The sequence below is a fragment of the Physeter macrocephalus genome, chromosome 8 (assembly GCF_002837175.3).
Source record: "Physeter macrocephalus isolate SW-GA chromosome 8, ASM283717v5, whole genome shotgun sequence".
Taxonomy (NCBI): Eukaryota; Metazoa; Chordata; class Mammalia; order Artiodactyla; family Physeteridae; genus Physeter; species Physeter macrocephalus.
This window is the reverse complement of record NC_041221.1, coordinates 16,040,628-16,065,580: the sequence shown is the minus strand read 5'-3', so window position 1 is coordinate 16,065,580 and position 24,953 is coordinate 16,040,628. Positions and strand designations below refer to the sequence as shown.

Genomic DNA, 24,953 nt, shown 5'->3' with positions numbered 1-24,953 from the left:
CCCTGCGGAGCAGGAACACATGCTCCACCTTTACTCACAGTGCAGACCTGTGTTCTGCTCGAGGAAGGGGAACCAGGAGAAGCAGAGTTGCTGTTGCCTTTAAAACAACACCTGGCCCAGCTCACATGCACACCTGGCTCAGCTCACATGCACACCTGGCTCAGCTCACAGGCACACCTGGCCCAGCTCACAGGCACACCTGGCCCAGCACACAGGCACACCTGGCCCTGCTCACAGGCACACCTGGCCCGGCTCACAGGCACACCTGGCTCGGCTCACAGGCACACCTGGGCCGGCTCACAGGCACACCTGGCCCTGCTCACAGGCACACCTGGGCCGGCTCACAGGCACACCTGGCCCTGCTCACAGGCACACCTGGGCCAGCTCACAGGCACACCTGGCCCTGCTCACAGGCACACCTGGCCCAGCTCACAGGCACACCTGGGTCAGCTCACAGGCACACCTGGCCCTGCTCACAGGCACACCTGGGCCAGCTCACAGGCACACCTGGCCCTGCTCACAGGCACACCTGGGCCAGCTCACAGGCACACCTGGGCCAGCTCACAGGCACACCTGGCCCTGCTCACAGGCACACCTGGGCCAGCTCACAGGCACACCTGGCCCTGCTCACAGGCACACCTGGGCCAGCTCACAGGCACACCTGGCCCTGCTCACAGGCACACCTGGGCCAGCTCACAGGCACACCTGGCCCTGCTCACAGGCACACCTGGGCCAGCTCACAGGCACACCTGGCCCTGCTCACAGGCACACCTGGGCCAGCTCACAGGCACACCTGGCCCTGCTCACAGGCACACCTGGGCCAGCTCACAGGCACACCTGGCCCTGCTCACAGGCACACCTGGGCCAGCTCACAGGCACACCTGGCCCTGCTCACAGGCACACCTGGGCCAGCTCACAGGCACACCTGGCCCTGCTCACAGGCACACCTGGGCCAGCTCACAGGCACACCTGGCCCTGCTCACAGGCACACCTGGGCCAGCTCACAGGCACACCTGGCCCTGCTCACAGGCACACCTGGGCCAGCTCACAGGCACACCTGGCCCTGCTCACAGGCACACCTGGGCCAGCTCACAGGCACACCTGGCCCTGCTCACAGGCACACCTGGGCCAGCTCACAGGCACACCTGGGCCAGCTCACAGGCACACCGGGCCCTGCTCACAGGCACACCGGGCCCTGTTGCAAGCTCCTCGCTAACATGGATCCCCAGCCCTCCTGGCTGGGGGCACTGTGTGCTAATGTCACGCGGAAGCTGTGACTGTGGCACATGAGGGTCTGTCCTGTGTCACCTTTCCCGTAGGTTTTGCTTCAGACAGTCACGTCTTAAGGGCGTTGCCAGGGAGAATCATTCTGGAGACACAGGCCTCGTGGCGTCTTTTTGGGGCGCGGCCAGCCCGTGAGGGGCTTTTGGGTCAGCAGATCACGTGGGGTCTGAAGACAGCTGGGCCCCCGAGGTGGGGTGGTCCCTGGAGCCTGGTGCACACGCTGGGGAAGGCGTCCCCTGGTCCGCTCGTCCTGCATCTCCTTCCACTCTGGTCTGTGAGTCCGCCTTGCAGCTGCCCTGCCCTCCCCAAACCCTCACGAAAATGCAAGTCCGGTAATGCAGTCCATCCCCACCCGCCACGAATCCCTCATCCGTTCCCGGCCGCGGAGCCCCCAGGGTCAGCGTGCCTCAGCAGGGCCTGGCCAGGTGATGCTCACACAGTTCCCCCCACCACACCTGCCCGCCCCCCGCGCCTCCCACCCCTGGCCCTGGTCCCACACCGGGCACCGGCTGCTGACAAGCCTCACGTGGAGGGGGCAGGGACGGGGCCCGCTGGGCCTCCAGTTTGCCACGTCCACAGCCAGCCACAGCCACATCTGCTCACGAGGTGCAGGCCCACACGTGGACGCTGTTCGTCCTCGATGGCTCCAACATCGGCTGTGTTATTTCTGCTCCCTGCACCGTCCTGCTTCTCCCCAACAGGAAGTCACCTTGGAGAGCTTCCCGTCTGCATGGAGGGTCTCACTCCTGTTATTTTTGTTAAAGTAATTTTCAGGTTACTTTATTAAGCTACAAACGTGGAGCCCAGGATGGAGAGCGGGGTCCTGGGGCTCATCGCCACATCCCCACTCATGTCCCCCTGCCCTGAGCCCCCAGGCCTGGACCACCCTCACCAGCCACCGTGCCTTCTCGAGCTGCACCGCCTTTTCCGTTCGGGGAACTTGTAGGTCCCGAGTTCAGCAGGGCCCTGCTCGGGACCCCCGCAATGCCGGCTTGCCTACCCACCCCCGCCGACCACTAGCCGTGACTCTGGGGGTGGGCACTGCTGCTCACTCCCGGCCCCCCCAGAGCTGCTGGAGGTGGACGTGTCTTCCAGCCCCGTGGGAACCTGGGCCCAGCTTTGGGCCTTCACCGGGCTCTTGACACCATCAGCCACCCCCCAACGTGAGCCCCCGCTACCCTGGGCCCGGGCTGCAGCCCCGCCCGGCCCTCGGAGGCTCCACAGACCCCTGCTCTCGCCTGGGGCTTCCCTCTCCTGCTAGCAGTCTGTTCGGGCCCCTGGGTGGGGGGCACCCTGGTCAGCAGACTGGGTCCTGAGGTGGGCGCAGCAGCGTGACTGGTTCTGGATCCCTTCCCCGAGGATGGTGTCAGCCCCCCGATGCCCGGGAACGTGTCCCCCAGGGAGCCCCCGGAGCAGGAGGGGTCCCGAGTCCCCCAGGGGCTGGCTTGTGCTCCCCCGTGCTGGGGGCTCTGTCGGGGACTTGGAGGCCAGGGCGCCGGGGCTGGAGGGGCCTCGCCATGTCCTGCGTTAGATGGACACTTTGCCCCGGGGTCGCACAGTCGCTGGCGGGCCACAGCCCCTGTCCGTGGGCAGCGGGGGCCTTGGGCAGCTGCCCGCAGAAGCGGGTGACCTCTTGTTGCTTCCTCCCTGTAGCATGGCTGACAGCAGGCCCAAGCCCCCCAAGCCCGCCAACAAGACGCCCCCCAAGTCCGCAGGAGACCCCACGAAGGACAAGGCAGCCAAGAGGCTGTCGATGCCCGGGAACGTGTCCCCCAGGGAGCCCCCGGAGCAGGAGGGGTCCCGAGTCCCCCAGGGGCTGGCTTGTGCTCCCCCGTGCTGGGGGCTCTGTCGGGGACTTGGAGGCCAGGGCGCCGGGGCTGGAGGGGCCTCGCCATGTCCTGCGTTAGATGGACACTTTGCCCCGGGGTCGCACAGTCGCTGGCGGGCCACAGCCCCTGTCCGTGGGCAGCGGGGGCCTTGGGCAGCTGCCCGCAGAAGCGGGTGACCTCTTGTTGCTTCCTCCCTGTAGCATGGCTGACAGCAGGCCCAAGCCCCCCAAGCCCGCCAACAAGACGCCCCCCAAGTCCCCAGGGGACCCCGCGAAGGACAAGGCAGCCAAGAGGCTGTCCCTGGAGTCGGAGGGTGCCAGCGAGGGGGCGGCCGCCGCGGGCCCGGAGCTCAGCGCCCTGGAGGAGGCCTTCCGGAGGTTTGCGGTGCACGGGGACACCAGGGCCACCGGGAAGGAGATGCATGGCAAGAACTGGTCCAAGCTGTGCAGGGACTGCCAGGTGATCGACGGCAGGAACGTGACCGTCACCGACGTGGACATCGTCTTCAGCAAGATCAAGTACGTGTGTGCCTGGGACCGGGGTGGGGGGAGCAGGGCTCTGCGTTCTCTCGGGCGGCCAGGAGGCGACGCTTCAGGACGCTGTCCCCGCCCGGAAGAAGGTGCCCGGGAGTTTGAACCAGAACACGCCCCAGTGGGGCCGGGAGCCCAGGTCAGGGACGCTGCCGCAGCTGCCTGCCACAGCCTGAGGGGTCTCAGGTGGCAGAGCCCGGCCCGTGGGCGGCTGCTGGGGGCAGGGGGCACAAGTCCGGGAGGTGGGCGTCTGTGGCGCCGCTGCCCTCGGCTCTGGGGGACGTTCGCGTGTGAAGAAGAGCGGGGATGACGGACGGTGGGCACCGTGTGCTTGTCCGCACACGTGTGCACACGGGCTCGGGCGTGTGGTCCGGGCATCGATACGCCCCTCCCCCTTCTCCTGCCCTTCACACCGTGTGACACCTGAGAGCAGCAACAGCGTCCCCGAGGCACCACACAGACACGCACACGCGTAGAGCTCAGGTCTCCACTCTGCTGGTCGCGGCTCACCCGGAGGACAGATGCCCCGGACAGGCCTTGGAGACCCCGTGTGCAGGAGGCACGGGCAGTGGAGGCACACGGGCCCTACTGCCCCCGGGGAAAGGGAGCCCCGTCTGATCCCGGTCCCGCCCTGGAGGGCAGGACGTTGCTCAGACAGGCAGGAGGCTTGGCCCCTGGCGCCCGGGCACTACGGGGGCCCCACCTCAGAGCCCGGCTGCTCTGGGCCCCCGGGTCTCTGCCTCGGCTTGCTGGGCATGGGCCGTTGCGGGAAGTGGGCGGCTGCAGCCCCGCCCGGCGAGGGGTCGTGGTCAAGACACAGTCAAGACCAGCCTGTGGCTACTCCCCCTCTGCCCTCCTGGACCTGCACTCCCTGTGGGGTCCCTGTGACCTGTGTCCCACTTGGGAGAGCCTGTTCTGGGGAGGGGTCCCCCAGACCTCCCAGCTGTGCAGCGGGGGACCTTGCCCTTGGGAACGGAGAGGCAGACAGTGCTCCCTGGGGGGTGCTCGGGGGGTGGTGCCGAGTCGGGTCGTGGGGTCCTGCAGGACGGGCTGGGAGCCACCCCTGGGGGACCACGTCTGAGGCGTGTGGGGCGCGGTGGGGACGTGTGCGTCCCGGCGTGCAGGTCGTGGGACCGCGGCCGCTCCAGGTGGCAGCCACGGCAGAAGCGCCTCAGCTTGCGGGAGCCGTGGGCGCGGAACTACACGGGTCGCTGACTGTCGATGGCTGTTGCTGTTTGGGGCGGTTGCCATGACTCTGCAGCCCTGCCGCCAGCCCGGTATCTGCAGCCTCTGTTTAGGCCCGTCGTCATGGCAGCACTTGTTTGTTTGGATGTTACTATGTGTTAAGTTTTAAACAGGCTTCTTGCAGCTCTTCCCCAGGCCTTGATTGAAGACTGCTGTCTCCGGGGCCAGGGCTTCCCCCGGCCCCGCGCCCCCCACCCCCGGCCCCAGGGCCGAAGGAATTCACTCAGGACCCCGTTCCCATAAGCAGGAGTGTCACCCCAACAGTCCCGCCGGGGGTCTGTGGGCCGCAGGGTCCCCTGCGTGTGTGCCCAGGTGGGAAGGCCGGGGAGGCGGAGGGGGGCTCTGCTGGCCCTTCCTGGCCCCCACTCGCCGGCTTCCTGGCCAATGGCGGCGTTTCCCGTGACTCTGGAGCCCCGTCTGGGCTGCAGGTTAGGAGGACGCACGCCGGGGCGGAGGACGCGGCCCATTCTTGCCGCAGGGGCCGCAGAGGGAACTGTCTGAAGCGCAGAGCTTGGCGCACGGGTGCAGAGACCCAGGCCGGCGGGATGCCTGCGGGAGCGGCGGGCAGAGCCGGGTGCGCTGTGCAGTCCCGGACACGCCGGCGGGGCCCAGCACCTGCTCGGTGCCTGGCGCCCGGCCCTGCCCTGCCCCTCCCTGCAGGCCGGTGGGTGAGGCTGCGGCATTCGGGGACCTGATCCCAGCACGTGCTTCCAGCTGTGGTGTTGGGGGTCTCACAGTGTCCTCCGCGGGGGCCTCTCCTGGCCGCCGGAGGCTGTGCAGGGCATCCAGCGGCTTCTGCCCTGGCCTCCTTGGGGCCTGCCTGGTGTGTCTGCAGAGGGCCAAGGCTTGGGGGGGCAGGAATCGGGCAATTCCGCCCATGCTGGCTCCTCATCCCATTGATATCGGTGTTGGACGCCAGTGCACGCAGGCCTTTTGATGACCTTCCCCAAACACCCAGAAGTGGTTTCAGTGACCTCAGGTGCACCTGTCCCCAGAACCCATCCCTGAGCCTCCAGCCTGCGTCAGGCCCTCACGAGTCAGGAGGAACTTCGGACGCTCTTTCCTGCTTGGGGAGTAGCTGACTGTTGGGGGTCACAGCTGCCCTTCAGGCGGCCGGCCTGGAGGCCGCCAGACCTGGGTGTGAGCAGCCTCCTTCCGGGTTGCCAGCAGCGCGGTCCCTGGGGCCCAGGAGCAGGGGGCTGGCGTCTGCCCGCTCCCAAGGCCTGGTACCAGACGTGTGGGCAGCTGCCACATCACACTGCATCCTCACACGGCATCCAGGTCCTCCAGACGGCGCTCCCGTGGCAAGCCGTGCAGCCCCGCTGGCCCAGGGTCTGATGGGAATATCTCGGAGGCTCCCTCCTCTCTGACCCTCGCTGGTACTTTAGTCTCCCCGTCCAGACCCCACTTCCTGCTCTCTGGACGGGTCACCCAGGTCCCAGCTCCTGCAGCTCAGGGGAGCCTGGGAGTCGGCTTCCTCCAGCCCCCAAGTGGCATGCTACCTGTGGTGCAGAGGGGGCCCCTTGCTCCGTCCTAGGACATGTTAGCCAAAGTCCAGCGGCCTTCATGATGCTGGCCCTGGAGACACAGACCTCTGTCCTCGGAGGGCTGCGCTGGCCCTGCCCTGCCCCCCGCCGCCCAGATCCCTGGCCACCGAGTGTCCCTGGTGACTTTCGGGAGTGGCCGGGCTCAGCCCTCTGCCTGCCCTGCGTTGGGCCTGGAGGTCTGGGGACGCAGGGCCTGGAAAGCACAACCCACGGGAACTCGTGTGTGACCAGTGACCCCATTACTGCCGGACCAGCTTTCCAGCAGAACAACAGCCTTCTGAGCAGGGCACTGGTTGGCCCCAGCGCTGAGCCGGGAGGAGGGGGGTTTGGTGGGGGGGGACCCCCTCCAGTTCTGTGCACTCTGGAGAACAGGCTCCCTGTGTGTGGGGAGCCGTGTAAAGTGATCACGTGTCTCCGGGGAAGAGGCTGGCAGTGTCATTCGAGAACTCCCCAGGGACTGTTCCCAGCGGGGGCCGCGGGGCCCCCTGGGGAAAGCTCCCTGCCAGCCCAGACCAGGCTCCGAGACCCTGCCTGGCGGTCACGGTGGGGACACGTGGGGACACCCGGCCCCGCCAGGTGGAGCAGGCAGGTCCACGCCCTGGGCCCACACGTGCACTCGATCTGAATGCGGCCTCTGACGGAGGCCCCGTCGGCCGTGCCCCCGCCCCCAGCCCGAGTGACTCACACTGGTGGTGCCTGGTGCCCCAGCGGCCGGTCACCAGGCTGGCAGTCAGGCCTGGCGTCCGTGAATAGAGACAGGAGTGCCTTGGACAACCCAGGACAAACAAGTGGGGCCCCGCGGCCGTCGCGGGTCAGCAACCAGCAGGGATGGCGAGTTCCCCGCCCCGACAAGGCCCAGACCACGCTGCCCGGGACAGCTGGGCCAAGGGATCCCCCCAGCCCGGCCCGCAGACCTCAGAGCCGCTGTGGTGTCGCAGCCAGGCTTTGAGGGGTGGAACCCACCGCCGGACACGGGGGCTCTGATGAGGCCTGCGGTCCAGGTGTGCCTCCCGACAGCCGTCCAGGCCTCTCGGGCTCCGCTCACCACCCGCCCACGTGGCCTCGCTGGCGCCACGACTCGGTCGTCCTCCCCGTGGCCCCTGCGGCTGTGTCCTCCCTCCGCTGTCTCCCCGACCCCGGGGTGGCCGGTCAGCACGTCCCGTGTCCTCAGACTCACGTGTCAAGCGCCTGTGAGTCCTGGCACGCGCAGGGGACATCCTGAGGCGTGTTTATGGCTCACCGCTGGGCTGTGGGAGTTCTGGTGACTGAACAGAACCACGAATAGGAGAGCGATGCACACGCACAGGTTTACGTGCGAGTGAGACCCAGGAGGGGTCGCGGGGTTGTGCGTGGGCTGCCAGCCCACCTGCTGGGGGATGCTGCCGTCTGCACCCTTCCACACCGTGGTGTCCTTTTATCTGGTTTACTTACTTCCGCTGTCCCAGCGGGTGTGCGGCAGGGCCACGTCCCGGTTTAACCTGATTTCCCTGGTGCCCAGTGACGTGGAGCGTCCTTCACGGGCTGGTTTGCACTTGTAGATCTTTGACAAAGTGTCTGGTTCAAATATTTTGCCCAACTTTTTACATTGGGTTTTTTCTTGTCGTTGAGGTATAAGAGTTCTTTGTGTATTTCAGATGCAAGTCCTTTATCAGATTTTCTCCATCTGTGGCTTGTCTTTTACTTCTCTTAACAGTACCTTTTGAAGAGCATGGTTTTAAAATTGTTGGTCAAGTCCAATTCCTTGTTTTTCTTTTATGGACTGTTTTTGGGGGGTCGTTCCTGAGAAAACCTTTGTCGAAGCCAAGGTCACAAAGAGTTTCATTTGGATGCTCATCCAGAAGTTGGATGGTTCGGGGTCTGTGATAAATGCAGGACTGTGGTCCAGTTGAGTTATCTTGTAGACGGCGTGGGCCACAGGCCAGGCCCTTTCCTCTGTGCACAGCCTCCGGCCGCTGAAAGGACAGCTCCACCTCCACTCACTGGCTTTTGCAACCTTGTCAAAAACCCTTACATGTGGCCTGTTTCTGACTGTCCTGTGGCCGCTCTGCAGCCGTCCCTGTGGCTCTGCGGCCGGTGCTGACGTGGGGACAGCCCCCTCCCACTCTGCTCTCGCCTCTCCAGCCGGTCCCCTGGGTGCCGTTGGCCGCGCTGTCTCGAGTCCTTGGCTTCTGCAGGCAGCCTTTCTGTTGGTCCCGGGGCACCTCCCCCCACCTCCTCCTACTGTAGAACATTGAAAACCTCACTGGATGGATTAGCTGGGGAAGAACCGAAGTGGCAAAAGTGTTTCTCAGTTAAAATTCGTAGAGACCAAGAGCCAGTCTAGAGCCACTTTGAAATTGCGAGAATGGACTTCCCTGGTGGCGCAGTGGTTGAGAGTCCGCCTGCCGATGCAGGGGACACGGGTTCGTGCCCCGGTCCGGGAAGATCCCACGTGCCGCGGAGCGGCTGGGCCCGTGAGCCACAACTACTGAGCCCACGCGCCTGGAGCCCCTGCTCCACAACGGGGGAGGCCACCGCAATGAGAAGCCCGCGCACCTCAACCAAGAGTAGCCCCCGCTCGCCACCGCAACTAGACAAAGCCCACGCGAAGCAACGCAGCCAAAAAGGGAGGGAGGGAGGAGAAAGAAATTGCGAGAATGACCTAGCAGGTCCCAGGCAGCCGTGGGCTGCGTCCGGGTGAGGAGCTGCTCCCGGGTCCTGGCTGTGCCTCAGCCCGCCCAGTGCTGGTCAGGCCCCAGCCATGGGGACGCGGCCCCCAATCCTGTCCCCGAGTGGGGACCGTGCCCCCCCACCCCCTGGCGACCCCGCGCAGGCCGGTGTCCCCAGCCAGGACTGCAGCTGCCTCTGTGCCGTGGGATCTGACGTGCTTTCCACCCTGACTTTCCCTCTGATGGAGGCCACATACTCGCCCGCTTTAGAACCAGACAAGGACGTGTTTTGATGTCCAGTCGTTCATAAAGGACGTGCTTCCTTTCAACTTTGTTCCAAGACGACTTATATTTGCTGCCATTGCCGATGGCAACCGACTGTTGGGTGCAATGCTGCAGACCAGGGCGGGGCAGGGGCAGGGCGGGGCAGGGGCACGTTCTGTGTTTTAATGGCAGACTCGCTCTGGGCTGTGGGAAAGAAGTGGGGTGAGGGGGGGGTCTCCCGATGTCACCGGGGCCCTGGGTGGGGTGCGGGTCCCAGCCCAGTGACTGCTCAGCACCTCCTCCCCGTGGGGGGGTGCCTGGGCCCGGTGGGCGCCCCCTGAGCTCCCTCTCCCTGCAGGGGCAAGTCCTGCAGGACCATCTCATTCGAGCAGTTCAAGGAAGCACTGGAGGAGCTGGCCAAGAAGAGATTCAAAGACAAGAGCGGTGAGGAGGCCGTCCGAGAGGTGCACAGGCTCATCGAGGGCAAGGCCCCCATCATCTCGGGGGTGACGGTGAGTGCGGCGGGCGGGTCTCGGGAAGGAGGCAGAAGCGTGGCTCCCGGGCGCCGGCGGCCCCCGTCCGCAGTCTGGGCCCCTGGGCTGGACTGGCCCTGGCGGCTTCCCTAACCTCGTTCCCCGCTCTCTTGCAGAAAGCCATCTCCTCGCCCACCGTGTCGCGGCTCACGGACACCAGCAAGTTCACGGGCTCCCACAAAGAGCGCTTTGACCCGTCGGGCAGGGGCAAGGGCAGGGCGGGCCGCGTGGACCTGGTGGACGAGTCGGGCTACGTGCCGGGCTACAAGCATGCGGGCACCTACGACCAGAAGGTGCAGGGGGGCAAGTAGCCGGCGGGGCCTTCTCCCGTCGCCCGGTCCCCCCGCCGCCTCACACTTCGTTACATTCCTGTGCTTGCAGGCAGAACTCGGACCCGGGGCTGGGCGGCCGCGGAGGCTCCAGGCCTCCCTCCCGCCCGGCCCCGCACTCCCCTCCACCGCAGCTTTGGCCCCGACTCACCTTTCCTAACACACCTGCCTCGTCCCCACTAGGAAGTGGGCAGATGGCCCTTTCCAAAGTGTCTCCCCGGGGCCAGACCACACCGGCCACTGGTTTGCAGCAAAGGGGGCGGGCCCTGTCGGGGCGGTGCTGACCCGCAAGCGCCAAGGCACCAACCAGCAGCACCGATGAAGCACAGGGAGCCCGGGACGGGGCGCCGCGGGGCCCGGGGAGCACCATGGAGGTGTGGGAGGCGGGGCTCACAGTGCACGCTTGCGCGCCCAGGCACGCACAAACGCACCCACGCACGCACACACCACGCACGCACCACGCACGCACGCACACGCGCTCAGACGCACAAACCGACCGCCAGGTCTGCGCTGAGGGCGGGCGCCGAGCGGAGGGCTGCCGTGCAAGGGAAGACACGCGCGCAGACGCACAAACCGACCGCCAGGTCTGCGCTGAGGGCGGGCGCCGAGCGGAGGGCTGCCGTGCAAGGGAAGAAGCCGCCTCTGTCGACCAAAGTGACTCGAAGTGTGACGTCACGAGATTTTAATAATGGAAACTAAGGGCAGTTCATTTCGCTTCTCTGAGAAGAGATAGGAAACAGTGATGCATGTTTATTCTCAGAACGGCTCAGGGAACACTCAGAATATCCCGTCTCCGTGACTCCGTCCCCGCGGCCCCTGTGTCCCCGCCCCGAGCCGGGAAGACCCCGGGGGCCCTGGGCTAGAGGCTGCGCGTAGCCCGCCGGCTCTCTCCTTGCTATTCTGGCCGCGGTGGTTCCTCTGGCCTCCCTGGAGCCTCCGTGAGCGGCCTTCCCTGTCCTCCCCGCTCAGGAGTGCAGAAACCGCAGGGCAGGACCAGGCCAGGGGAGGGCCCGAGGCCGGTAGCATCTGCGGGGTTTGGTTTCTCTGAGACGCCAGAGGGGAGGCCTCCTGCTGTCACAGTAGGCCCTTGGCAGTGTGTCCCTTTGCATGGACATGGCCACAGCCCGGCGTGTAACCCTCTGGACCCTGTGGTCCTGGTTTCGGTCCCGGGGAAAGCCCATGGCAGCCCCCGGGGAATGCTTCCCGGAAACCCCACCGCCCTGCCGCTATCTGTCCTGTGTCCAGCGCAGCAGGCCGGTTAGGGGCACCCCTCCATAGACACACGGCCTGTCTCACGGCACAGGTGGCCGTGAGAAGGGCCAGCACTGCCACGGCAGGCACGTTGGTCACGGCTGGACCTGGGAGACCCTGCCCACCCACACAGAGGGGCTCAGGCCAGCGCTCCCAGCCGACACGGCCCCTGGCACGGGCCCCCCCCCCCCCCCCCGGGATGGCGGTGGCCTCTGCGGGCAGCTTCGTCTTGAGGCCTGGCACCTCACCGCACGATCACCCAGGAAGTGACGGGGCACAGGAGTTCGGGGTCACTGCGAGGATGTGAATCGCTGCCGTCTAGAAAGTTTTTAAAACTTGGGGATCCGAAGCTGCCCGGCCAGGCCCCCAGTCCGCCACCAGGAAACAGGCCCGAGGGCTGGGGGAAGGCAGGCAGGAGGCCGACCCCCGCCCTGGGCTCCTCTCCTCCCTCCAGAGGCAAGAGTCACCTGGGGAGTCGCGTCTGCAGACAACTCGGAACGTGCAGAGTGTTTCTGGGCACTAAGCTGATCACAGATGTCAAAGCCCGTGTTCCAGGGCCGGCCGGTTCCTCTCCGTGGACTCGGGACAGGCCTCCACCCCAGACCCATCCTCTGCCCAGCCGCTGCGGGTCTCCGCCTGCCCGACAACCCGGCGCCGCGCACAGCCGTCCCGCGGCAGGACACGGGTCCAGCCCTCGCAGCCGGTAAGGGGCTGGCGTGCCCGCGAGCGCGCGGGAGGCGGCCTGAGCAGAATCCACGCCAGTGGCGCCTGGGACGCCGCCTCACGCTGCCCCCCACCCGCCGCAGGAACCCATCTTCCCGATGGTTAGAGCAGCACCTCCTCCTTGGGTTAAGGAAAGTCTAGCGCACACAGCTGCCCCCGTGGGCAGCCCCGCGCTCGCGAGCTCCCGAGCTGCGGAGGCCGAGGCGTCTGGGCGGCTCTCAGGTGTCCCCAGCCCGCCTGAGGCTTCCTTCCCAAAGGGTAGCTCTGGAAACACATCTCCCCGCTCAGGGCAGGAGGCAGCGGTGGCTCTGTCACGGCATCTGTGTGTAGCCCAAACAGCACGTCGCTTGGGCTCCAGTCTCTGCACAGACACACGTGCCTCCCTCGGGCTCTGGATGCTGTGGACAAACAGGCAGGTGTGCGTCGTCGCTGCATGTTCTATGCGACACCCATTCGCTTCTACTAACTGTGGTTAACTAGAAACTACATGTCTCTCTGTGAATGAAGGAAACTGCACAGCAAGCCCACCAGGAAGCAGGGACCCGTGGCCAGGGGGCACCATGCTGCCGGCGCCGAGCGCCGGGACGGCAGAGCGAGCATTTGAGAACACTGATCGCGCCACAGTACTTATTTATTTCTATTTAATGCTCTAGGGCAAGCAACTAGGCGGTGGTCAGTTCACCAGAATTGAAGTTAAAACTACGTGAGTTTAAAATATTACAGGAAGAGATCTATATTTATACTGGAGTATTTTTACACCGCGAATATCCTCAGTCTTAAGGTTTGAGGCCGATGAAAATTGCAGTCAGGAAGAGGTACGGGGAGCTCCAGCGGCACCGCCTCCCGTCTAAGCTGCGCTACGTCCACGCCCCAGTGGCCGAGAGCTCGGGGCAGGCCGAGGCATCCCTCTGGAGCACCAAGCGGACGGAGGCTCACACAGCCGAAGCCTGGGCCTGCTCAGCCGCCGGCTGCCGTGAATCGAGCTTTAACGGCACACGGCCCTGCCGCGCGCCGCGCACCGCCCGTGGCTGCTTCTGTGGCTACGCCGGCGGCAGGGAGGTCGGTCACAGACGCCATGGCCCGCGAACCCTACAACAGCCACTGCCTGGACCTTTAGGGGGGGCTGCTGGTGCCGCCCCCGCCCCTGAGGACCCGGCAGGCTCCCTCCTCTGGGAGTGTTCCCGCGCGAGCCGGCACACCCCATCCCACAGTGCACGCAGGTGGGGACACCACTGTCACCTGTTCCGTCCACTCAGGAGGCTAGAACGTCCTTCGAACTCTGACCCTGAGTAGCTTCCCTCCGCTGACTACTGAGCGCTCTGTGAAATCCCGTGGCTCGGGTGTGGCCTTCGTCTGTGGGAGTGGAGAGTGTGGCCAGTGGTGGCCCCGGGCACTCCCGGGAGGTGGTCGCCCTGCACTTTGAGAGGCTTTAGTTAACTTTCTCTCTTCCCCAAACCAAGCCAAACAACAAAGGAGGTGCACATAACTCAAACTTGAAAGGGATCATATGCTACTAGTTTGTACTAAGTTTTTTTCAGGAAAGGGAAATAAATGTATATATAGATGCGATCTATTTTTGCACTGTTTTCTTACTGTTAGGGAGTGATGAGGGCATCACTTTGCAGTGTGATGGGACAAGCAGTGTGGACGTCACGGGTGCTCTGACTCAGAACCACACTCACCAGGAACTCTGGGGGCGTCTGTAGGGCCGAGGCGTGGTGTCACCTGTCAGTCGCGGTCCAAGGCCTGGCTTGCAAACCTGTGGTGAAACAGCCCCTGTCTGTCTGCATACCTCCTCGTGTGTTCCCTGTTGTTAACACTGTGTCAGATCGGTAAAGTGACAAATAAAGGTGTCGAATCGTGGGTCTGTGGTCCTCAAAAGTGCGCTGTGTGCCCGGGCAGTCGCGTGGGCGCTGCGGTAACACGCGCAGCTTCCGGGGGCGCCAGCCGCCCTCCAGGTGCGAGGCCTGCAGTGGGATCCGGACACAAGCCACATCACGGACGCCCACAGCAGCCCTGAAAACGGGGATGACGCCATCAAAACTGCCATAAAATAAGGACGTTTTTAGACTGTGATGGGAGACTCGTGCCAGTGGGTGAGAAAGGAAATTGTAAACGCAGAGAGTGATTAGAGACGGAGAGTCTGAGATGTGAGAGAGAAGTGGGCAAACAATAAATAACTACAGGTAAATAGTGACTGTATTTCATTTAAACAAAATATTTCATTAAGGCACCTGAAAACCATGACATGTAAGCCAGAAGGGGTGCACAGGGAGTCACGTGCTCATGGCTCATGTATGATGTCAGGAGTGCTGATGAAATAAACACAAACATGTGCTGTGATACCACACCAGGAACAGGGCACATAGCCTCCAAACCTGTAGAGGTGAAAATGTGAATGACAGAAAATTACCTAAAAACGGCAACACTAGACAGGAAAAAAAAATCATACAAGTAGAACAAATAGCACAAAATGAGATGGCAGATTTAAACGGAAATGTATCGATTGCATTAGGTGATAAAGCAGGAGAAACGCAGAAGAATGGGTAACAGCTGAGCCGCCAGGATGAGGAACGACCACGAGAACGAGTGGCGCCGGGCAGCAGCACGGAGGCCGTCAGCAGTCCACGGTGGGTACCACCCCCGAGGCACGCAGGAGGATGCAGGAGCGGACGCCTCTGGACGACCGCCAAGCTGGCCCAGGATCTCGGTCAGTGGCCTGCTGGAGGCATCCCCGGGCCCTGCTGGGGTCACCTGGTCACTGCCCGGGGCTGCCTGGACGAGGGTCCTGAGCTCAGGAGCTGGGACAGCCTGACGCCACAGCAGCTGCATCCCGTCCCCTGAACAGCAAGGCCTTGTGTGAAGGGACACGCCTGCCCCTGCATCTCTGCCACAGGGACACAACTGCAGATGCTGAAACTATTAAAATGTCATGAAAAGATTGTGTCGTGCCAAAAAACCTGCAAATTAGGCCATAAGAACAAATTCCTAGAGATAACGTAACTTGTGAAAACTAACTCCAGAAGAACTGGGAAGCCCGCATAGTCCTGGCCAGGTGAGTACTGACGGCGATGGAGAAGCCCAAAGTCCAGGGGCTGGGCGATGAGGCGTGCATCTCACACGGAGCCCAGCTAGGGCCCGGGGGAGAGGGGTGCCACTCGGGTGGCCACCAGCTCTTCTCTGCTGGGCCCTGAAGACACGCCTCCTTCACTTGCAGAGTTGGTCACATGGCCCCAAACCAGCTACAGGGGAGGCACACGGACGGCCCCTAAGAACCCGCTCTGCTGTATCGCTGAACCATAATTCAACTGAATCAAGTCAAAAATCTCCCCACGGGGCTTCCCTGGTGGCACAGTGGTTGCGAGTCCGCCTGCCGATGCAGGGGACGTGGGTTCGTGCCCCGGTCCGGGAAGATCCCACGTGCCACGGAGCGGCTGGGCCCGTGAGCCGTGGCCGCTGAGCCTGCGCGTCCGGAGCCTGTGCTCCGCAACGGGAGAGGCCACAGCGGTGAGAGGCCCGCATACCGAAAAAAAAAAAAAAAAAAAAATCTCCCCACAAGATGTGACCTGGTACAGCCACTATGGAGAATAGTATGGAGGTTCCTTAAAAAACTAAAAATAGAACTACCTACCATATGACCCAGCAATCCCACTACTGGACATATACCCTAAGAAAACCGTACTTCAAAAAGAGTCATGTACCACAATGTTCAATGCAGCACTATATACAATAGCCAGGACATGGAAGCAGCCTAAATGTCCATCAACAGAAATGGATAAAGAAGGTGTGGTACATACACACAATGGAATACTCAGCCATAAAAAGAGATTGAAATAATGCCATTTGCAGCAACATGGACAGACGTAGAGATTGTCATACTAAGTGAAGTAAGTCAGAGAAAGACAAGTACGATATCACTTATATGTGGAATTTTAAAAAATGATACAAGTGAACTTTTTTGCAAAACAGAAACAGACTCACAGACACTGAAAACAAACTTATGGTTACCAAAGGGGAATGGTAGCGGGGAGGGATAAATTTGGAGTTTGGAATTAACAGATAAACATTACCCATATATAAAATAAACAACAAGGTCCTACTGTGTGTGTATGTGTATATATATATATATACACACACACCCCTCACGCTGTGCCGGCCGTGCGTGGGACCTGTCCGGGACTGCCCTCACAAGTCACTCAACCCTCACGATGGCCTGCGAGGCAGGCACTGCAAACCAGGACATTGAGGCCCAGAGACTCCAACTGCCCAGGGGGACATTAAGTGGCACACCTGGAACACAAAATCCTACACAAAACATCCACAAACCACATACAACAACATGTATGGAAGGAAAGCCCATCATCACTAAGTTGTGCTTATTCCAGAAATTTACTGTAGTTAACCACACTAATAGAACAAGGGAGAAAAATCACATGGTCATCTCTGTAGTGGCAGAAAAGTGTCTTATTCATCCATTCATGATGACAAATTCTTAGCAAATTAACAACAGAAGGAGCAAGGCCACCTACCAAAAAACCGAATTTAGTGGTGCAAATTTAGTGGTGAAGTGGTAAAAGCTCCCCTTTGATTTAATACCCAGAACAAGACAGATGCCCACTCTACTACCACGTATAATCCACAATTATATTAGACGTGCCAGCCAGCACAGAAGAGCAAAACTCAAAACAAAACCGAAAAGAAAACATAAAGTAAAAACCCAGAGTAAAGGAATGGAACGGAGAAAAGAAAAGCCATTATTCACAGAAGGTATGACTGTGCTAGAAAGTCTAGCACAGCTACAGGCAAATTATTACGAGTTTAACAAGATCGCTGGGTGTAAAATTAATGTACAAAAAAATCAATTCTATTTCCATATAATACAAACAAACACATTTCAAAAACACATCTTTTAGATATGGCATCACAAAATAAGGAAAACCTAGGAATAAACATAACAAAAGATGCATAAGACCTCCATGGAGAAAATTATAGAACTATAATTAACGTACATTAAAGGAGATCTAATAAGTGGACACAGATACTACAGTCATGGCTTGTAAGACCCAATATTACCTATGTCAACTCTTCCCAAACCGACTAATGCAATCCCAAACAAAATCCCAACTTAACCAGCTAATTCTAAAGCTCATGCAATTCAAAGGGTCAAAAGTAGCCCAAACATCCTGACATGGGGTGGGAGGTCTTGACCTATGGAGGGTGGTGCTGCACAGGGACGGACTGGACACCAGTGGGGGGAACAGACACACGAATCATTTATGACCAACGAGTCTTGTGAATGGATGATGCTGGGCAACTGGACCTACATGTGAAAACCCCGGAACTGGGTCCTTAACCCTCACAACATGCACAGAAGTCAATTCCAGGTAGAATATGTATCTAATATTCAAAACTGACAAAACTATACGCTCTTTTAGAAGATACATGGAATATTTTATGACCACAAACAGAAATATCATCATGAAAAAGACTGATAAATTGCATCCTATTAAAGTTTAAATTGGGACTTCCCTGGCAGTCCAGCGGTTAAGACTTTGCCTTCCAATGCAGGGGGTGCGGGTTCGATCCCTGGTCGGGGAGCTAAGATCCCACATGACTCGCAGCCAAAAAAGCAGAAGCAATACTGTAACAAATTCAATAAAGACGTTAAAAATGGTCCACATCAGGGCTCCCCTGGTGGCGCAGTGGTTGAGAGTCCGCCTGCCGACGCAGGGGACGCGGGTTCGTGCCCCGGTCCGGGAGGATCCCACATGCCGCGGAGCGGCTGGGCCCGTGAGCCATGGCCGCTGAGCCTGTGCTCCTTAATGGGAGAGGCCACAACAGTGAGAGGCCCACGTACCGAAAAAAAAAAAAAAAAAAAAGGTCCACATCAAAAAAAAAGAAACTTTAAAAAAAAGTTTAAATTTTCTCTTCATCAAAACACACCATTAAAATGTGGAAAAACAAGAAAAAGCTATTTGCAAACATAATCCACAAAGTACTAGTATCCATAACTACAAATAACTTCTACAAGTTAAGAGACAGACTATCTGGTAGGAAAATAGGGAAAATCCTTGACCAGGCACCTTGGAAAGGCAGGTGCTCACCCTGGCCGACGGGGCAGCAGGTGAAGGCACAGGAGGTGCAGGACTCTTCTAGGAGGCAGACTTCTAGAAGCCTGACTGAAAGTGTGGGGCACGAGGGCCAGCAGGTGTCCCCACATACCTGCCAGCAGCAGTGTTAGCTGGTGTCACCACCTTGCAAACAGTTCCAGATGATCTGTAGTAACGCTACTCAGAATATGGTTAAGGAGTTAAATGAAACATGAACATAATGGGAAATAAAACCTTTATAAAAAAGGTTTTCTTTCCTTTTTATAAAAAAGGACCAAATGGAATTTTAGAACAAAGAAATATACAATTTCTAAAATTAAAAATTCAGTCTACAAGCCCAACAGCAGATCAGGTACATGGACGAAACAGTGGTAAACTCTGTGACGGGACAACAGAGACCACCCAACAGAAGCTCCTAGAGCACTAAGGAGGAAAAGACCCAAGATTAGGGAAAGCGGGGAGCCAGACCCAGGGGCTGACGTGGCGTCACTGGAGTGCCGGGGGGCGGGGATTGGCGAGGCGGGTCGGGTCAAGGGAGAAATAACAGGAAACCGTGGCCCGAACTTCCCGCATTTGATGAAAAATACAAACTCAGGTCCAAGAAGCTCAGTATAACCCAAACGAGAGACAAAGTAACAGCACGGTGACAATTTTCTACAAGCTGAAAATGGATTCATGCGAAAATCTTTCAATAAAATAAAAAATCTGATGATGAAACACCCACCCCCCCATACCGACTTCCCCGTGAAGTTACAAACACGCAACGCGACCTGAAGGCGAGGGCCTCCTCCCGAGCCCCAGGACCCACGCCAGAGCCTGCTCTCGACCTGCAGCTCTGCTCCCTAAGTCCACCCCGCGGCACGCTCAACACTCACTTCGCTTCACCAAAGAAAGTGAGTTATCACCTAAGATATAACGTTTCCAATCTAAAAATCTAATTTTATGCCCTGTTAGGACATAATTTTCAGAAATGAACTGCAAACCAAGGAGAGCGGGGCTTGGGCGGGTATTTCTCCTGTGGAATGTTAATGCCACAAACATTCTTCACAGCTCTCGGTGTTACTTGAATTTAGTCTCAGATCTTGCAGTTCCTGCTCATCAACCGTGGTGCACAGCTTATTTCATAAAAGAACTCAACGCGAAACCCAGTTATAATTAAAGAGCCACTTTTTAGAACAATGTATTAGTTTATTAAATAAGGGTTGCTTGTTACACAATAAATTATTTTCTTTAACCAGTCCTACAGAGCTGCTTTCTTGCACGTTAGGCAGAAAAATACAGCATTTTCTTTGTCTCAAGATATTTGATGAAAAGCGAATGAGCTGTTTGTCTCAAGACGTGTAAAGGGCTTGGACGAGCCTGTCTTTTTAGGACGCCTTAGAGCCCGCCCCACAGGCCCTGAAGACACGCCCACAGGCAGCGGCGCTCAGGGCGCGGGCGCGGGCGCGGGCGCGGGGCTGGGGAACAGGGCCCTGGTCTTCTTGAGCTCCCTGTGCGGCTCCAGTGCAGCCGCTCCACCGCGGCCTGGTGCCGCGCCCGCTCCCGGCCCAGCTCCCCAAGGAGGTGCTCGTTGGTGCCGACCAGGGACCTGGAGACGAGGCCACGAGGCCCCGCGGCCCCGGCGGCCCGCCCGCCCGCCCGGCTGCTGCGTCTCCCCGGCCCCGGCCCAGCAGGCGCCCCGCTGGCGCGGGAGCTGAAGGGGCGGGGAGGCCCCTCGACGCTCTGACAAGAACACTCCATCTTCACGGCGAGAAAACAATGTTCCAGTTCTAGAAAAGGTCCAGGGATGGAAACATTTCTAATTCGCAGTCAACTGCACTTCTGACACGGACACGGCACAATGGGAAAGTCCTGGGTTTTTTCATGCTGTGACCGTTTTTAACTCTGGAGGAATCTCAGCAGGGAAGTGGGGCTACACGCTGCCGGCCCCGTCTCCAAGCTGCCAGCCCGCCCGGTTGGCGCTGACGCAGGGACCTCCGTGGCGCCGCGAGCCACAGGTAGCGCGGGGCCGCGTTCCCCACAAAGCTGGCCACGCCGGCGACAGAGCCCGTTTGCCGGGACACTGGGAGAGCCACGGGCCAGGCGGGGGCTCAGCACCCACCCGCCTGCTGCTCCGAGGGCGCCGCGGCCCTGCCTTGCCCACACCGAGCCCACGGAGCCCACCCGCCTGTGGCCTGCCTGCTCTCCCCCCGGGCTTGTGCTGGGATGGGCCCAGGGGCCTGTGGCCTCCAATCGCCACAAGGTCACAGCCGGCTCCGGCTGTGGCAGGGCAGGTGTGCTGACCTCGCCCGACAGTGAGAAGGGGGCGGGGAGAGGAAAGGGGGGGGCGGGAGTGCGGCCTCAGGCCTGCCCCCCGCTGCCGCCGGCTTCCCCTCCGCAGCCCCACCCGCTTGCCAGCACGCAGGTCTCTTCACAAAATCCGAGCCGGGGGCAAAGGTGGAATCTTCACGTTTCTACGAGAACTGCCGAGAACCACCATGCCGAGGGGGCACGGCGCAGGCCTCCAGGACACGGCATCACCTCTCCCTCGCCCCTCGTCCCCCCTTAACACCTCCCAGGAAGCTGCAGCAGGAAGGACCTCGCTGCTCAGTAAGACGGAGCAGCTCACACAAGCTCCAGGTCAACCGAGCGACACACGTGGGCTCAGGACCACCGGCCCGCTGCCCCGGGCAGGCACCTGTGGCTCTCCTGCAGCATCCGGGTGAGCTCCTGGATCTTGTCGTAGTGCTCCAGACGCTGCTTTACTTCCACAGTCTCACCGGAGAGCCGCTTCACACTTGTCTGAAGTCCTGATGGGAAAAGAAGTAGCGATATTCAGGGAAACGCACTCCCACATTTTTAAAAATTTTATTTATTTAGTTAGTTAGTTTGGGCTGCATTGGGTCTTCGTTGCTGCGCGCGGGCTTTCCCTAGTTGCGGCGAGCGGGGGCTACTCTTCGTTGCGGTGCGCGGGCTTCTCATTGCGGTGGCTTCTCTTGTCGCGGAGCACGGGCTCTAGGCGCGCGGGCTTCAGCAGCTGTGGCTCGCGGGCTCCAGAGCGCAGGCTCGGGAGTTGCGGCGCACGGGCTTAGCTGCTCCGCGGCACGTGGGATCTTCCCGGACCAGGGCTCGAACCCTTGTCCCCTGCACTGGCAGGCGGAGTCTTAACCACTGCGCCACCAGGCAAGTCCCAACACTCCCACATTCTGGAAACTAAAATGATTCTAGAGTTTAAAGCGCACCTGGGAAACACGGGAAAAGGTCATCAGGGTGAACAGAGCAGCCCCCTCTCCACCTGCAATCCTCCCGCCCAGGGCCCAGCGCCGGGCCTGCTGTTGGGGGTGAAGCCCCGGGACTCCGCCCTCCGGGCACCCCTGAGGGGCGCGCGCGGCGGGGAGCAGAGACAGGTGGAGGTGGGCCTGGCGCCAGCCGGAGGTCCTAGGCTGGATCTGCTGCTGGACAGCTGGGCCTTCAGGAAGAAGACCCCGGCAGCCGACAGGACTGGGGTGAAGGGCTGCGGGGATGGTTACCGGGCGGCGGGCCCCGGAGGGTCTCGGCTGTGACTGTGCTCACGCCCTGAGATGCTCACCAGCCGGTCCTTTAGGAAGAAGTTTCAGACCCCCGAGAGGTCAGACTGGAGCAGGCACTCAGGCTGAAGCCCCTGTGGGACCCCACGTCACCTCACATTACCCCAGAGCAGGCTGCACCCCACCTTGAAATCCCAAGGGCACTTTTGCAAAACTGGCAAAACAGAATCCCAGACGGTGAAGAGGGAAACAAAAACGACCTGGGCCTGGAAGGAGCCGTAACCAAGCAGAAGGACGCCCCGGGGAGGGCCCCGTGGCCCTTCGGCAGCTCAGAGAGACGTCCCGGGCGCGCATGCCTGCCCTGGCGGGGCTGGGGGCTCCGAGCCCGCTTCACTGCACTTGCTGAGTCTGAATCCTGTGAAATCCTGACTCTTACACGTGCAAGTAAACCGTGAACTCACCAGTGATCCGCAAGTTCAGTGTGGATGGAGCGTCGGCGTCTCTCACTTCTTTTTTCACGCTGAACAGAAGAGACTTCAAGCTACTGCTTTCCTCCCGAGTTCTGTCCAGATGCTGCCTCAGGTGATCCTGCAGACACAGAGCAACGCACGCCAAACAGACGAGTCAAACCCTGTGCAGACTGCATCGCTACAAAGGTGGCATCTGGGGCCCGTCTGTCTGGATCCAAATGGTCCCAGACGGCACACCATAAGGAGAAGGGGTGCCACTACTCATCTGCCCGAACCCCCAAATCCACGGTCCTGTTTCCGGGTTGACAGGCCTGCTGTGCCCATGGGGACGACGCACTGCCCAGGGACCGCACAGGCTGGCGCCGCAGCCCTTCCTGGATGCGAGAGCCATTTGTGTGCAGACACCCAGAGGATGCCGGTACCACTCCACTATTTTTCATTTATGCCTCTAAAATGAAGCTTTGTGTAGGATCTCTGTCTTGATAAGATGATAAGCACCAGATACTCCAGACACTTGTCTCCCAGCAGCCCTGTGGCTACTTTCACTCCCATTTTACAAACGGGGGGACTGAGCACAGACGGCGCTCACGCCCAGGGAGGAGACCCGTCCCCGCCACACACTACACACAGAAGCCACCACGTGGCGCCCTCCTCACCAGCTGCCGCATCGTGAGGACTTGCGGGGCTGCCTGGAATGCGCGTGGAGGACCTGCACCCTGCTAAGCCTTCAGGGGAGACCACAGCCCCGAGTGACAGCCTGACAGCAACTTCAGGAGGCCCTAAGACACACGGCTCAGCTCCCCTGGGCTCTGACCACCGAGACCACACAGGGGAAGCGTGTGCTGTTTGAGGTGTGACTGGGGGTAACTTGTTACGCAGCCGCAGACAACCTAACACGGGGTTCGGTACCTGCCGCCATCCCTACAGCCCACCCTCTTAACCACGGGACAGAAGCCAAAAAGCTTCTTACACAGCAAAGGAAACTATCAACAAAATGAAAAGGCAGCCTACGGATTGGGAGAAAATATTTGCAAACCATTTGTCTGATAAGGAGTTAATATCCAAAATATATAAAGAATTCACACAACAGTGAAAAAACAATCTGATTTAAAAGTGGGCAGAGGACCTGAACAGACATTTTTTCAAAGAAGACATACAGATGGCCAACAGGCGCATAAAAAGATGCTCAGCATCGCTAGTCATCAGGGAAATGCAGATCAAAACCACAGTGAGGTGTCACCACACCTGTCAGAATGGCTTCATCAAAAAGACAAGTGATAACAAGTGTTGCCAAGGGTGTGGAGAAAAGGGAACCCTCATGCGCTGTTGGTAGGAACGTAAATTGGTGCAGCCACTATGGAGAACAGTATGGAGGTTCCTCAAAAAATTAAAAACAGAGCTACCAGATCCAGCAATTCCACTTCGGGGTATTTATCTGAAGAAACCAAAAACACTAATTTGAAAAGATATGAGCAGCCCCCATGTTCATAGCAGCATTACTTACAATAGCCAAGATACGGAGCAACCTAAGTGCCCATCAATAGATGAATGGATAAAGAAGATGTGCTATATGTATACAAGGAGAAAGACAAATACCATATGATCTCAGTCATATGTGGAATCTAAAACAAACAAACAAACAGTGAAGCTCACAGATACAGAGAACTTGGTGCCTGCCAGAGGCAGAGGTTAGGCGTGGGAGAAGTGGGTGAACCGTTACTGCTTTTTAGTTTAAATCAATTGAATTTTTTTTTAAAGTCTACTGCAAATAAAAGGGAGAGGTTGTTAATTAGATAAAAAACGCAAGACCCAAGTGTACGCTGCCTACAAGGAACCCACTTTAAATATAAGCACACCAATAAATTAAAAGGACAGAAAAAGATACACTATAGACACTAATGGAAGAAAGCTGCGGTGGCTATGCTCATGTCAGTCAAAGCAGAATAAGAGAGAGAAAGAGCAGATACAAAGGGGAAAAGCATGAGAGGAAGCATCACACATTCAGGGGACTAACAGGGGTCAATGGCAGGCAGGGTGGCAGGTGACGGCAGTGCGTGGAGGGAAAGGCAGAGAACAGGCCAGGAGGTGCACCAACACGGGACAGCAACACCGGGAGGACCACTCACTGGAAACGCCGACACCACTGAGCACACAGGTGTCACCTCAGCAGCCCCCGACAGACCGGGGCACAGCTGTGGGCCCATCACATGGCACAGGGGTGACCAGATTCACACCGGGCAGCCTAACTCCACGGCCCACACGCTCGACCCTGACGACATACGAGCTTGACCAAAAAGAACAATTATACTATATGAATCAAATTTACTTATTTTGGCTATAAAATAAATAAATAAATAAATAAATAAAACAAAAGAACACTCTAAATAGTTTCCATACAATTAAACTGAACCATAATGATCAGTGAGGTAAAAACCTCAACATGCTGAATGCACGATGGTCTTTAAGTAAAAATTATACATGTTTAAGGTGCCCCTTCGATGGCTTGATGTGCGTGTACATAGTGATGACCACAGTCAAGGTAATATACACATCTTCTCTTCACAGAGTGACCATTTTTTTGGTGATGAGAACACCGGAAATCTGTTCCCTCAGCAGATTTCCAGATTCCATGCGGTCTTATCAACTGCAACCATCAGGCACGCTTTAGAGCCCTAGACTTAGCC

The 24,953-nt window shown here is 59.3% G+C and overlaps 2 protein-coding genes across 6 annotated transcripts in view; one reads left to right on the top strand and one right to left on the bottom strand.

Annotated features, from left to right (window-relative positions):
* The window catches only part of TPPP (tubulin polymerization promoting protein), a 30,243-nt gene extending 13,225 nt beyond the window's left edge, over nucleotides 1-17,018 (top strand). Inside the window, exons 2-6 of one of the 5 annotated variants that reach the window (XR_003680853.2) lie at nucleotides 3,314-3,631; nucleotides 9,706-9,859; nucleotides 11,915-12,163; nucleotides 14,699-15,238; nucleotides 15,401-15,421. Coding sequence is in view for 2 of the 5 variants with exons in the window: in XM_028492780.2 (XP_028348581.1) it covers nucleotides 3,315-3,631; nucleotides 9,706-9,859; nucleotides 9,997-10,191 (666 nt within the window). In the remaining 3 variants the exon portion in view is untranslated. Of the gene's footprint in view, nucleotides 1-3,313; nucleotides 3,632-9,705; nucleotides 9,860-9,996; nucleotides 10,734-11,914; nucleotides 14,359-14,698 lie in introns of those variants that run through there. The other 4 variants (XR_003680852.2, XR_003680854.2, XM_028492782.2 and 1 more) reach the window with 4 other exon arrangements.
* A 2,701-nt stretch (nucleotides 17,019-19,719) lies between these two features.
* CEP72 (centrosomal protein 72) overlaps nucleotides 19,720-24,953 on the bottom strand; it is a 32,445-nt gene continuing 27,211 nt past the window's right edge. The window contains 4 exon segments of the mRNA XM_028493292.1: nucleotides 19,720-19,788; nucleotides 19,791-19,881; nucleotides 20,971-21,082; nucleotides 22,261-22,387. Of these exon segments, the coding sequence (XP_028349093.1) occupies nucleotides 19,720-19,788; nucleotides 19,791-19,881; nucleotides 20,971-21,082; nucleotides 22,261-22,387 (399 nt within the window).